The sequence below is a fragment of the Procambarus clarkii genome, chromosome 82, assembly GCF_040958095.1.
Source record: "Procambarus clarkii isolate CNS0578487 chromosome 82, FALCON_Pclarkii_2.0, whole genome shotgun sequence".
Classification (NCBI taxonomy): Eukaryota; Metazoa; Arthropoda; class Malacostraca; order Decapoda; family Cambaridae; genus Procambarus; species Procambarus clarkii.
The window spans coordinates 5,872,929-5,888,021 of NC_091231.1; the positions used below are offsets into that span (position 1 = coordinate 5,872,929).

A 15,093-nucleotide genomic window follows, 5' to 3' on the forward strand; every position below is an offset into this window, starting at 1 on the left:
CACACACACATCCTCGCGTATGCCCCAAAGAATGAGGTGATTTGAATACATCATGAATGAGGTGAGCTGAATACATCAGTTGCATATATGCCTGAAGACCGTTCAGGCTTGTTCGCATATATTATATATATATATATATATATATATATATATATATATATATATATATATATATATATATATATGTCGTACCTAGTAGCCAGAACTCACTTCTCAGCCTACTATTCAAGGCCCGATTTGCCTAATAAGCCAAGTTTTCCTGAATTAATATATTTACTATAATTTTTTTCTTATGAAATGATAAAGCAACCCTTTTCTCTATGTATGAGGTCAATTTCTTTTTATTGGAGTTAAAATTAACGTAGATATATGACCGAACCTAACCAACCCTACCTAACCTAACCTAACCTATATTTATAGGTAAGGTTAGGTTAGGTAGCCAAAAAAAGCTAGGTTAGGTTAGGTTAGGTAGGTTAGGTAGACGAAAAAACATTAATTCATGAAAACTTGGCTTATTAGGCAAATCGGGCCTTGAATAGTAGGCTGAGAAGTGCGTTCTGGCTATTAGGTACGACATATATATATATATATATATATATATATATATATATATATATATATATATATATATATATATATATATATATATATATATATATATATATATATATATATATATATATATATATATATATATAACAATGAGAAAACCAATTGCACCGTTAAAGTGCCTAGAACGAGCAATCCAGGAGCTGCCAGCCGCGCACCTTGGTGGTGGGTGGGTGTAAAACGTCCACACTTCCTGTTGATTCAGTGGGATCCAAGGTTGTATAACTTATACCAAGTCGTGGTCCAGGGTTTATAACCATCTGGGAGAAAAGCCATCTCCTGTTTACTGTCCTGATGTGTGGCTTGTTGAGCTTGAAGCTGTTGCCACTTGTTGACCAGACCACACACTAGAAGGTGAAGGGACGACGACGTTTCGGTCCGTCCTGGACCATTCTCAATTCGACTTGAGAATGGTCCAGGACGGACCGAAACGTCGTCGTCCCTTCACCTTCTAGTGTGTGGTCTGGTCAACATACTTTAGCCACGTTACTGTGACTTCTCCTGTTGCCACTTGTATGTGTTAATGTTACATTGATCAAGACAACTTTAAGAAGTGGTCTGGATCAATACCCTCCAAATCTTTCAGTATTTTAAAAGTTTCGACATCAGCCCTGTCATGTCTGGTTAGCAGTGTTGATTGTCCTGAGGCTCTCAACACGAGAGTCGACTTAGTTCTGGCATGATTTTTGTCGCCCGGTGTTGAACATTCTTGAAAGCACATGTGTCTTTCTGGCGATGAGGTCTCCATGCTTGGATAGAAGTCTGGATGGCGGCGCTCCAGAACTGAATACATCCGATTAACTACCTTCTTTTCCTTGTAGTCAAAGGTTTGATTGTTCCTAGGGTTAGGTTAGCTTCTTTTTTTTCTTTTTCTTTTTTTGGCTACTGTAGCTCTCACTTAATGTACAACTTTCAGCGATTGGTGGATTTTGACTCGAGGTCCAATGGCGTCCTAGAGTCGGGGGTACTAAACTTCATGGACTTATCGAGGTTGATACCTGGTTGATGGGGTTCTGGGAGTTCTTCTACTCCCCAAGCGAGTTTGGTCCACTAGGCTGTTGCTTGGAGCGGCCCGCTGGCCCACATAGCCACCACAGCCCGGTTGGTCCGGCACTCCTTGGAGGAAACAATCTAGTTTCCTCTTGAAGATGTCCACGGTTGTTCCGGCAATATTTCTTATGGACGCTGGGAGGGTGTTGAACAACCGTGGACCTCTGATGTTTATACAGTGTTCTCTGATTGTGCCTATGGCACCCCTGCTCTTCACTGGTTCTATTCTGCATTTTCTTCCATATCGTTCATTCCAGTACTTTGCTATTTTACTGTGTAGATTTGGTACTTGGCCCTCCAGTATCTTCCAGGTGTATATTATTTGATCTCTCTCTCTCTCGTCTTCTTTCTAGTGAGTACATTTGGAGGGCTTTGAGACGATCCCAATAATTTAGGTGCTTTATCGTCCCGCTAGGACAATTACCGACCCTGCTCCGAGACGCAACCCTCAACAGTTGTCTAACTCCCAGGTCCCATCACCATTTTACTGCTAAGTGAACAGAAGCATCGGATGAAACGTTGGCGAAACGTTTCTGATCTACCAAGGGATTCGAACTCGGGACCGTTCGGCTGTGATCCAACTTTGCATGCCAATGCGCCACGAGGCACTAATTGGAGACCTTTGATGTTGGGCATGTGGGTACTGAAGCATGAACTGCGAGTTGAAGTATCAACAGCTGCGGTGTGTCAAGGAGCCCTGGTTTATCATGTGACTAGTCTCTGGTGGCAGTGGGGGGCGAGGTCCAACGTGGTAGTCATACCCATACACCAGATATCTTGAGGTTATCTGGAGATGATTTCGGGGCTTTTAGTGTCCCCCGCGGCCCGGTCCTCGACCAGGCCTCCACCCCCAGGAAGCAGCCCGTGACAGCTGACTAACACCCAGGTACCTATTTTACTGCTAGGTAACAAGGGCATAGGGGTGAAAGAAACTCTGACCATTGTTTCTCGCCGGTGCCTGGGATCGAACCCAGGATCACAAGTCCAGCGTGCTGTCCGCTCGGCCGACCGGCTCCCTACAGATGGCCTACCAACAAGGGTGACTCTCACGCAAGAGAGGCACTCCAGTGGTGCCGTCACCAATCACGCCTTCCAGATATTAATTGCCAGAGTTGCAATGCCACCTATTTTTGCCAGGTGATGGAAGAGCAAGTCAACATGAGCCGGTGGACGAGGAAGCGGCCCGTGTGTGTGCGAGAGAGAAGCCATGAAATCATCATTTACACGCCGTGTGCCTGTGAGAGGAGACTTGCACCCCACGACCTTGGTACACCGCTTCTTGCCTGCCTCAGCCCCCGCAGCGGAAGCACGGCGGCGTCCCACAATATCTCCTGGATAATGTCCCATCACCGTAAAACACCTTCCAAGGAATTCCACCCAACTATTCAGACAGAATGAGGAGAAGAGAAATATATTGATACCAGCAGATGCTCCTGCTGGAAACGGAAATAACAGAGCTTGAACAAGAACAGGGAAAAATATACTTAGATCCAATACATCCGAGTGAAGATGACAAGAGACTAAGAAGGTTTAAGAGTCCAGCCGGACCATACAGGCCAGAGAGTAACAAACAGTAGAGACAGCCCACCAGTACCAGAGAGTAACAAACAGTAGAGACAGCCCACCAGTACCAGAGAGTAACAAACAGTAGAGACAGCCTCACCAGTACCAGAGAGTAACAAACAGCAGAGACAGCCCACCAGTACCAGAGAGTAACAAACAGTAGAGACAGCCTCACCAGTACACACTACAACACACAGGCATGCAGAGACGCACAGGAAACACAAACATATACAAAGGACATTTACACACATATATTATAGAAAGAGAAAGATTAAAATGCAGTTCTTCTTATTTCAGAAAATGTCTAAATCTAGTACAATAAGGGGAAAATGTGGTTTTGGATCAACACGCAGATATTTCCATACTGACATGCACACAATTTCACTTCAAGAAAATGTTATGACCTATACTGCCCAGAATTCCTAGGCTTAGTATTGTACATATATGCGCTATATTACGCCTAAGATAGCGTATATTAGTCCTAGGATTGTTTGGACAGGTCAATTTAGCCTTTTTAGTTTTCTATTTTCTTTGTATTTTCTTTGTTTGGGGTAATTCAGTAATACAACAGGTAAACTCTCATGACTGCAACAGTCAGTTTACGGGCCTGAACAGCACTGAGGGCTTTTTTTTTTTATTATTATTATTATTTTCTACCACAGACGTGGCCACACATTTACAATGCTAATCAGCATATATACATTTTCTTCTGTCCTCCATGGACAGGGTGAGACTGAGGGCTGGACGACGGGTCCTACGCTACTGTGTAAGGCAGCATCACGTCCTCTCAACTACTAAGTCCTACTTTCCCCCATTATGGTAACCAACGTTACAAATGTAGCCTACTATGAAAACTAACGGCTCACAAATATATAATTTTCTATGCATCGGACTGGATAGGTTAGGTGGGTTGACTGGGAGCGTAAATGTCCGATTAAGTCAGTGGCAGAGTATGACAACACCAGCAGTCGTCAATCACAAATGAAAATTAAAAAAAGTCAAAGAAATATCCTGAGACCCGTGTTACGTACCTCTATAAGATACGTAATTAAATAAATTAATATGTACCTTTATAATTGTGTATAAATTACATGTATGTATATTGATATACTTACATGTTCTATGTAAAATAATTTCATGTTACATTGTTGGCGTTAGGCCCAACGTATCGTGGGAATGATTGTTTTATTTCTTTGTGTACTCAGTTTCCCACGGGAACTAATGATTTATATGTGATCATATGTGGGTAACATAGGGGAATAATAATTGTGTGAACTGTATCTGGCAAATTGTCGTGGGATAGTCCGTTGCTGGATGAGCATGCCATCATTCCCCTTTGTATGTGTATTTTAATTACTATGTAAAGCAATAATTACCTTATTTTTGTTATACCAATATGTATTGACCATTCATTAAGTTAGTTTAAGATTACTCTTGTCACAATATATTGCTCCATTGTAGAATTAATAAATATTGTAACTTTGACAATTTTTCGCGGGGCAGAAGCAATGATTTTGACTCCAGCAGATATGTAAGTCAGTAGCGGATACGGGCCAGGAGAGATCACATCTTTGTAGAGTTAAGTCTGTAACATTCATGTTGTGCCATATTTTATTATATTATATTCTGTGAGAGACAATACTTTTTGTTTGGTTGTATAAGTTAACTTTACCATCTGTGTTTATATTATACTGTATTGATTATGTTGAATTGAATATATATATATATATAAATTTTATATGTATTCCTTCAGTCCTAAAGGAAAATTTTAACCAAGTGCTCATTACTTATTAAGGGGTTACACTGGTGACCCGCTCTTGTGAACAGCAGTTTTAGTAACCCTAGATATTTTAAAAAAAAATGGCTGTTGTAGGGTCACGAGCCGTAACGAACGATAGGTAACAACCCGTTCCAGAGGAGACATTACTACGATATAAAAGATACTTAATTAGATGCACTGAAAAAAAGAAGAAAACGCGGCGACGTTCGGTAACACCAGCGAGAGAGAACACGGAACACACACACACACACACACACACACACACACACACACACACACACACACACACACACACACACACACACGAGCCACAGGGACGTTAGGAAGCACTTCTTGCATACAAGTTTCGTGAAGAAATGGAATGAGTTAGAACAGAAGGCAGGCGACAGTGATCTCTATTCACAAGTTCAGACATAAGAAAAGTGGTTACCCAAAAGATACGGTCTGGGCCTGGATAAGTCAAGTTTTAAGTGACCACTTACGAGACCTGTACATATTTTATCATGGCGGCTTTACAGTTATTAAACAACTTTAAGTGCTCAGAAGCACAAGAGGTAGTCAATAACTATAACACCTTGGGTGAAGGTGAAGACCTCACAGCGCTTCCCAGCACGTCAACTGTTTAATACAGAAGCCGCCATGACGGAGGCAAGATGTAGAGGTAAGGTAAGTGGAGAGGTGCATGCTTGAGGAGCGGCGGTGGTGGTGTAGCAGGACATGCAGTAAGAGGAGGGAGATGAGGTCTGATAAAGACCTTTTGTGCCCTCTGTAATGCTTTTGCGCTACCGCTCACAGGATGAGTATGGGGTGCACAATAAACTAGCCGCCTTCGGCGGCAACAATCAAAATAAAAAAGGAGGGAACTGACCTCTCTTCTGTACATGGGGAGGTGTGGTCGCGCTGGTCTCCGCCGAGTCAGTCTTGGGCTCCTTCGACAGCACCTGTCAACAACAGAGAAACACAGCCATTAGTTATGTTTCAACACCCACGGTGTTGTGATGCTTAATGCTCCAGGGGCCAGATTCACGAAAGCACTTACGCAAGCACTTACGAACCTGTACATCTTTTCTCAATCTTTGGCGGCTTTGTTTCCAATTATTAAACTGTTAATGAGCTCCGAAGCACCAGGAGGCTGTTTATAACAACAACAACAGTTGAATGGGAAGTTTTCATGCTTGTAAACTGTTTAATAAATGTAAACAAAGCCGTCAAAGATTGAAGAAAGATGTACACGTTCGTAAGTGTTTGCGTAAGTGCTTTCGTGAATCTGGCCCCTGGTAGTCGGGGTTCAGTCCTTCAGCCCATTATGTGCCTCTCTAACCCTTTCCACTACCGCCCACAGCATGGGTATGGTGGTGCATAATACATGAACTATACGCCAGGTATTGTAGTAGTACTGCTTGTGGGTGCAGGGAGAGGGGTCAACACACCGTAGAGGAGCAGGGTGAGGGGTCAACACAACGTAGAGGAGCAGGGTGAGGGGTCAACACAGCGTAGAGGAGCAGGGTGAGGGGTCAACACAGCGTAGAGGAGCAGGGTGAGGGGTCAACACAGCGTAGAGGAGCAGGGTGAGGGGTCAACACAACGTAGAGGAGCAGGGTGAGGGGTCAACACAGCGTAGAGGAGCAGGGTGAGGGGTCAACACAGCGTAGAGGAGCAGGGTGAGGGGTCAACACAGCGTAGAGGAGCAGGGTGAGGGGTCAACACAACGTAGAGGAGCAGGGTGAGGGGTCAACACAACGTAGAGGAGCAGGGTGAGGGGTCAACACAACGTAGAGGAGCAGGGTGAGGGGTCAACACAACGTAGAGGAGCAGGGTGAGGGGTCAACACAGCGTAGAGGAGCAGGGTGAGGGGTCAACACAACGTAGAGGAGCAGGGTGAGGGGTCAACACAGCGTAGAGGAGCAGGGTGAGGGGTCAACACAGCGTAGAGGAGCAGGGTGAGGGGTCAACACAACGTAGAGGAGCAGGGTGAGGGGTCAACACAACGTAGAGGAGCAGGGTGAGGGGTCAACACAACGTAGAGGAGCAGGGTGAGGGGTCAACACAACGTAGAGGAGCAGGGTGAGGGGTCAACACAGCGTAGAGGAGCAGGGTGAGGGGTCAACACAGCGTAGAGGAGCTGGGTGAGGGGTCAACACAGCGTAGAGGAGCAGGGTGAGGGGTCAACACAGCGTAGTGGAGCAGGGTGAGGGGTCAACACAGCGTAGAGGAGCAGGGTGAGGGGTCAACACAGCGTAGTGGAGCAGGGTGAGGGGTCAACATAACGTAGTGGAGCAGGGTGAGGGGTCAACATAACGTAGAGGAGCAGAGTGAGGGGTCAACACAGCGTAGAGGAGCAGGGTGAGGGGTCAACACAACGTAGAGGAGCAGGGTGAGGGGTCAACACAACGTAGAGGAGCAGGGTGAGGGGTCAACACAACGTAGAGGAGCAGGGTGAGGGGTCAACACAGCGTAGAGGAGCAGGGTGAGGGGTCAACACAGCGTAGAGGAGCAGGGTGAGGGGTCAACACAGCGTAGAGGAGCAGGGTGAGGGGTCAACACAGCGTAGAGGAGCAGGGTGAGGGGTCAACACAGCGTAGAGGAGCAGGGTGAGGGGTCAACACAGCGTAGAGGAGCAGGGTGAGGGGTCAACACAGCGTAGAGGAGCAGGGTGAGGGGTCAACACAGCGTAGAGGAGCAGGGTGAGGGGTCAACACAGCGTAGAGGAGCAGGGTGAGGGGTCAACACAACGTAGAGGAGCAGGGTGAGGGGTCAACACAGCGTAGAGGAGCAGGGTGAGGGGTCAACACAGCGTAGAGGAGCAGGGTGAGGGGTCAACACAGCGTAGAGGAGCAGGGTGAGGGGTCAACACAACGTAGAGGAGCAGGGTGAGGGGTCAACACAACGTAGAGGAGCAGGGTGAGGGGTCAACACAGCGTAGAGGAGCAGGGTGAGGGGTCAACACAACGTAGAGGAGCAGGGTGAGGGGTCAACACAGCGTAGAGAAGCAGGGTGAGGGGTCAACACAGCGTAGAGGAGCAGGGTGAGGGGTCAACACAGCGTAGAGGAGCAGGGTGAGGGGTCAACACAGCGTAGAGGAGCAGGGTGAGGGGTCAACACAGCGTAGAGGAGCAGGGTGAGGGGTCAACACAGCGTAGAGGAGCAGGGTGAGGGGTCAACACAGCGTAGAGGAGCAGGGTGAGGGGTCAACACAACGTAGAGGAGCAGGGTGAGGGGTCAACACACCGTAGAGGAGCAGGGTGAGGGGTCAACACAACGTAGAGGAGCAGGGTGAGGGGTCAACACACCGTAGAGGAGCACAAAAGGACATACTACACACCACAGGTCTCCTCCCCCCAACACACGTCACCGTCCCACAGCGACCACCACCACCAACAATGGTGGTTAATTGTTGGTGGTTGATGCATTAAATGCCATCATTTAACTCTCGTCTGTGTGCGCCCCTACCCTGTGTGCACGCGTGCGGTGTGTGCACAGCCATGGCATCTCAAGGGTAAACCCGAGAATAAGTTATCAGAACACCTGTAGGAGCATGACTCATTCGAAAAGATGCGGAAAATTAGTATTGCCTACAACAGCTGCTCATGCATGTGTTTACCTAGATGTGTGTGTGTAGGGCCGAGCATCAGCTCCTGAGCCCGGTCTTTTCCTGATACCTATTTCAAATGCTTATTATCGTATGAGATTAGAAATTAATTGACTTCAACTCTCCTACTCTGGTGGAAGGATGGGAGAGAGGTGGTGCCTGAGGGAGGGAGGCGAGAGGTGGTGGTCAGCCTTGTACATGACGTTCTTGACAGTCTCCACCTGTCCGGTCCCCGTCACGCCCCACACCCCCACCCCATCCATAACACGAACTCTCTTCTATCCACCACCACCACCCCCCCCCCCCCCGTCTCTCCCTGCCTCCGAGGACGAGGCAGGGGGAGGAGGGGGGACACATGAGCACAAGGTCGAGGCTCTGCATAATTCACTGGAAATTTTTGCAGACGAGAGTATGGAGGGTTGAGGTGCGGGGGAGGAAGGTGGCGGGTCACTCTGGCCTCCGTACTCAACCCTCGGGGCAATGTCTCCCCGTTGTATACCTCCGCCAGTATTGTCACAACACACCTTCTTGATACATTCCTCCCTCTCCCTCAGTCCTCTGGTGGACTGGATCTACACAGCGCTCCTGAACCCCTCCTCAAACTCCTGCCCGAAATGCTAGGAGCCACAACGGATTTTCTGAATAAGGCTTAGACAGGACAGTGTATGTGGGAGAGGCAGACCGACTCCTCCACACAAAAGTATTATATAAACCAAGGGACCTTCACTCATACCAGAGGTTCCACGCCAACCACCTTTAGCCCCCCAAAAAAATTCTTACCCTCTAGGTCTTCGCCTAAAGAGAATCAATGACAAGAGACTTTGCAGTCCCAGCTGGAAGACTTACGGCAGATGTTCAGGGACCACAAGAAGATAACGGCGGCCATCCGGAGGAGATAATGCAGTTAGCACGAGAGAAACTCGGCACTAAAACAAGGCCGGAGCTGCTCCTACCCACAGTACCACGAACAGACGAGAAGAGATGGAGCCTGCCGACCCTTTTCTCCCCAGGAGGTGCAGGCCCCCCTCAAGAACACAGGGGTATGGGAGTGGCTCAAGGACAACTACGGGGAACACCCAGCCTATCTTGAGGTTATCTTGAGATGATTTCGGGGCTTTAGTGTCTCCGCGGCCCGGTCCTCGACCAGGCCTCCACCCCCAGGAAGCAGCCCGTGACAGCTGACTAACACCCAGGTACCTATTTTACTGCTAGGTAACAGGGGCATAGGGTGAAAGAAACTCTGCCCATTGTTTCTCGCCGGCGCCTGGGATCGAACCCAGGACCACAGGATCACAAGTCCAGCGTGCTGTCCGCTCGGCCGACCGGCTCCCTCCCTCCCAAAGCTGCCTAGAGCAGCTGTGCACCAGCCCTCTCTATGATAGCATGGAGAACGAGGCAAGCCCTTGAAGAACCACCTCGTAAGGGCGACCTTAAGAGAGAGGTAGTCTAACCCTGGACTGGAACCTGTATAGGAACCGACCAACCCTAACCTAACCTTGAGTGGGGCAAACTATGACAAACCCAACAGACAAACCAACCCTAATCCAACCTAACCTAACCAACATAACAATAGGAGGACGGAGTACGCGGACATGAGACGGGGTTAGGGAGGACCCCAGCAACAAACCCAGCCACACAGCCCACAGGTATAGCGAGGAGCGGTCAAGACAGACCTGCATGCTATAGTAGGCCTAGCAATATTAAAGTTTAAATTTTAGCTTTATTTTTTCCGGACTCGTTAGAATTTGGTACCATTCACTTTATTATCCGAAAAATAAAGCTAAAACTAAACTCTAATATTCCTAGGCCTAGTATAGCACTTATATGTACCACATTAGGCCTCAGCGTGTATTAGGCCTAGGATGGCTAAGGTCTTATTAGCAACATAAATACAAAACCTTTGCAAGTTTGTCCAAATTCAACAGTACCAAATTCTGCTTTCTAGTTGTCCATGACGTCAATATATGTCGGAGGGTGCACACGGCTACTGTAAGTACTGTCTAAGGTGGATGGCCTGGTGAGAGAGGAACTGGCGTGGCAATTTTAAAGGTGAAACCTGTGTTATTAAGTCAGCAAGAGTGGCACTATATGCATGGTGTATTGGGGGAGTCGAGAGGGGGGAGGGGTTAAGAGGGGGGGAGGGGTTAAGAGGGGGGGGAGGGGTTAAGAGGGGGGGAGGGGTTAAGAGAGGGGGAGGAGCCGAGAGGGGGGAGAGGGAGGAGTGGGGAGGAAACGATGGTTGAGTCATGTGTTGGAATTGATTTCTGGGTCATGGTACTGGAGCTAACCAGGATATTCATGGTAGTTGTGGGCATGCCTCTAAACGGCTCAAGTTTAGTCTATGTATAGAATAAATTACCGGATAACATAAGAGACGTGGCTCACGGGATTGTTCCCAGCGTAGGGCAGACAGACATGTATGAACGAGTGTGGGTGAATACAAACAGCAGCAGCCGCATATGGGGCAAAAGGCCTACTGCAATTATCTTTGTCTTTGTTGTGATGTAGGGAGCCGGTCGGCCGAGCGGACAGCACACTGGACTTGTGATCCTGTGGTCCCGGGCGCCGGCGAGAAACGATGGGCAGAGTTTCTTTCACCCTATGCCCCTGTTACCTAGCAGTAAAATAGATACCTGGGTGTTAGTCAGCTGTCACGGGCTGCTTCCTGGGGGTGAAGGCCTGGTCGAGGACCGGGCCGCGGGGACACTAAAGCCCCGAATTCATCTCAAGATAGTGTGTGTCTCCGTATCAGTCGACATAACACCATCCCCCCATACAGGCGCACTCGGCCATCCAGTGAAACAACCTCTGCCCAGTTGTGTTTGCCTCGCTCCGGGACTCGAACCCGAACCCTTAGGACTACGACCTACGAACGTTCTCCAAGTCTTATTCAACCTCTGACAACATCTTTACACACAGAGATCACACTAACGAGATGCATCAAATGAACAAATCCACAAGGGCCGTGACGAGGATTCGAACCTGCGTCCGGGAGCATCCCAGACACTGCCTTAATCGACTGAGCTACGACAGGGTAAAAGAGTTGAAACCGAAGTTCTCAGTCGATTAAGGCAGTGTCTGGGATGCTCCCGGACGCAGGTTCGAATCCTCGTCACGGCCCTTGTGGATTTGTTCCCGGATAACATCTGTTCGTGTAATGATTTTGTTACTTGCCCCCAGACAAGTACATTGTTTGACACATTTAGTGTCAAATTCACTAACATCTGCTGGTGTATTTATGCTTTAAATGTCTTCAAATTTATTTAAAGAGTTCACTTCTAATTACACTTGTCAAGAGTTGTGTTTGATAGACCATGAATATGTTCAACACTGTCTTGATGGGTGTTGAGCTGAACATAGCTGTGGGTGTGGGGGGGGGGAAGCATGGCTGTGGGTGTGTGGGGGGAGGGAAGCATAGCTGCTTCCCTCCCCCCATCCACAGCTATGCTTCCCCAACACTTCCAGTCAGGCTTCCCAAGACACGAGCGGCCTTAACCCGACCTTCCTACTTGGTCAATGGCGGCTCCCAAGCAGTCAAGGGCTTCCTTCTTATAGTGAAATTTTAACGTACACACGTGCCCGATTAGCGCGCGCGCGCAGACATACACTACAAATTATGTGAAAAAAAAACATTAAAACCTGACCAAGCTCTTGGGGTTGAAATTGAAATAAGTTTATTGATGTAAAATACACACAAAGGGATGAGGTAGCTCAAGCTATTTTCACCCCCGTACAGTACATCGTGTTAATACATACATATACACACATCACAAACAATAAACATATTACCAAACATTCTGAGAGATAAACATATACATTTCCTCCTTCATAAGGAATATGGTATCAGACGTACTCCATCTCTAGGGGTGGTTCAGGATAGTAGACTCACCAGAGGAACACAGACAACACGGCGAGGATGGTATACTTTCCAGCTTCAGAATCCCTTTTGAATACATGGGTCGTGATATACTAAAATTGTTCACGATTGTGAAGGTGACGGAGGCCAAAACCGTCAGTAGGTTCAAAGCGTCATGTGAGAGTACTGGGAGACGGGACGAGCGTGGCTCTCATCCTGTAACATGCACAAAACTCACTCTTCCCATTTTTCCATCTTGCTTCCCTCCATAAGAGAAAATATCCTGGGCATATTTCCCCTGGGATCCTCCTCCACACAGACTGTTACTCCCCAATCTCTGACCCCCCCCCCCCATGCTTGGCCCTCCCCAGCACAGATCTCCTTCCCCCCACTCCAAACCCCCACCTACCATCCTTACCTTCCAATACAACCTAATCCTCCTCTTCCAGTCCTCCTTCACAGCCTCCCAGCCTACAACTCTCTCCTAAAACAGCACGTACTGCTTACCTCTCCAAACCTCAAAACCATGAACCCTACAATTTAACCCTTCCTCCCTCCAACCCCGCCCCCTTCCCCCTCCCCATCTCTCTCACCCACACCTCCAACATTCTCTCTCAGCCTTCACTTTACAAAACTAGAACATATCTCAAACTCCACCCAAAACATCACTCCTTAGATTTTGTCTTCCCCAAGTCTCTCCGTACTTCACAAACCCACCTTCCACCCTTCCCAACCACGACAATTATTCTACTTCCCCTTCCATCCGCCTTCCCACCCCAGCACGCGCCTGGTGTGGCCACCAGGAGAGTATAAAAAACAAATGCTGACGTTATCTCAAACAAAGTTGACGAGATAAAGCAAAGTGTCAGGGAAGAAATCCCACATATACCAGCACCGGTGGCAGATGAAGTAGAGGATCAATTAAAACAAGAACAGTAAGGAGTCTTTAAGGAACGTATAGTGAGAAAATGTACCAACTTTATATTCGAGACCCGTGTGTTCATCATTAACTGACCGACAATCAAGATGAACAAATTTTGATAAACATTAAAAGCGTTAGATGTGACAATTGAGGTAGAATGAAGCGAATGTGAGGCTGCCAGACAGATCTCATACATATTAAGAGATTACAATATCTTGATTTGTTGTTTGCGTTAATACACTGCTATTGTGAGAGATAAGGCTGGTAACAAGAGCAAGCAACAAGCTTAAGAGGTTATTGTGTGATAGAGTTGAGCATACTTTACGTGTGCCAGATGTAATTATGTGGGGTGTGCTTCCCACATATCTTGTCACATAGTGCTAACGACCAAAGCAGGTGCCCTTGACCTTACCCAGACAACCAGAAGGAGCAGCATCTCTGGTCTTGCCACAAGTACATGTCTGCAGTGTTTAAACTAGCTGCTGCAGCGGAGAAAATAACAGAAAAGACTAGAACACAAATAATAAGTTAAAGAAAGTTCACCTTGGATACCCTGAGCCTCGGTAATAATTACAAGCACTATGCCACAAAGCCTACCGTATGCTAATATTCCGAGAGTAAAATTAAATACCAAGATACTAAACAGAAATCAAAATTACAAAGATAAATTGGAACCGTCCACCCGCCCCTACACAGACAGGACTATAGCCTAGTGTTGGGACTATAGCCTAGCGTTGGGACTATAGCCTAGTGTTGGGACTATAGCCTAGTGTTGGGACTATAGCCTAGCGTTGGGACTATAGCCTAGTGTTGGGACTATAGCCTAGTGTTGGGACTATAGCCTAGCGTTGGGACTATAGCCTAGCGTTGGGACTATAGCCTAGTGTTGGGACTATAGCCTAGCGTTGGGACTATAGCCTAGTGTTGGGACTATAGCCTAGTGTTGGGACTATAGCCTAGCGTTGGGACTATAGCCTAGTGTTGGGACTATAGCCTAGTGTTGGGGCGGGGAACCTGTAGTCTTCAGTAAGTGCGGCCTTGGAAAGCAATTTCAAATGAAAGTGAAATACTAGTAAAACCTTGTATTACAATGCTATTGTTCATCGTACAACTCATTTCAAAACTTGCGATACTTTAATCGTCAGACCTTAAAATCGAAAAACATTTTCTTCAGGCAATTTGCAAACCCCATTAAAATGAAGTCGCCCGAATATTTCTATTGTGATACGATCACAAACTCGTTAAACTTCAAAATTAGATTCCTAAGAAACACGTTTGAATTTTTCTTTTCGCAAAACAACGCGTCATTTTCTTTACACCACCACATTATAATTAGATACGGATGTTTTAAAATTGGCGTTTACTACATTATAAGTGATTGTGTGTCTGTCATAATCTATCGAAAAATAATGCATAGTGATTGTATGTGATTGTTATTTGTATCACGCCTTTGAGGATGGAGGCTAGTTTTGCTAGAGCTCTGTCGTATATTGCTTTGCTTTATTGTATATACATATTGTATTATTGTGCTTTAAATAAGAGAAAAACTGATAATTTAAAGACTCACTACACAACGCAAAATACTGGAATTACGATAAAATACAACTTAATCACAAAATTATGCTAACGTACTCTTCGATTCAGAAAATATTGATCTTCCTCTTCTCTTTTTCCTATAATACTGTACAGTGTATTTAAATGATAGGTATCTGCTTTTGGCTGTG

At 46.8% G+C, this 15,093-nt stretch overlaps 1 protein-coding gene across 11 annotated transcripts in view; it reads right to left on the reverse strand.

Moving 5' to 3' along the window:
• LOC123764361 (SH3 domain-containing kinase-binding protein 1) overlaps positions 1-15,093 on the reverse strand; it is a 180,525-nt gene that overhangs the window by 53,318 nt on the left and 112,114 nt on the right. For all 11 annotated transcript variants that reach the window (XM_069315989.1, XM_069315990.1, XM_069315988.1 and 8 more), the window contains one exon: positions 5,871-5,943. In XM_069315989.1, the coding sequence (XP_069172090.1) occupies positions 5,871-5,943 (73 nt within the window). The remainder of the gene's footprint in view (positions 1-5,870; positions 5,944-15,093) is intronic.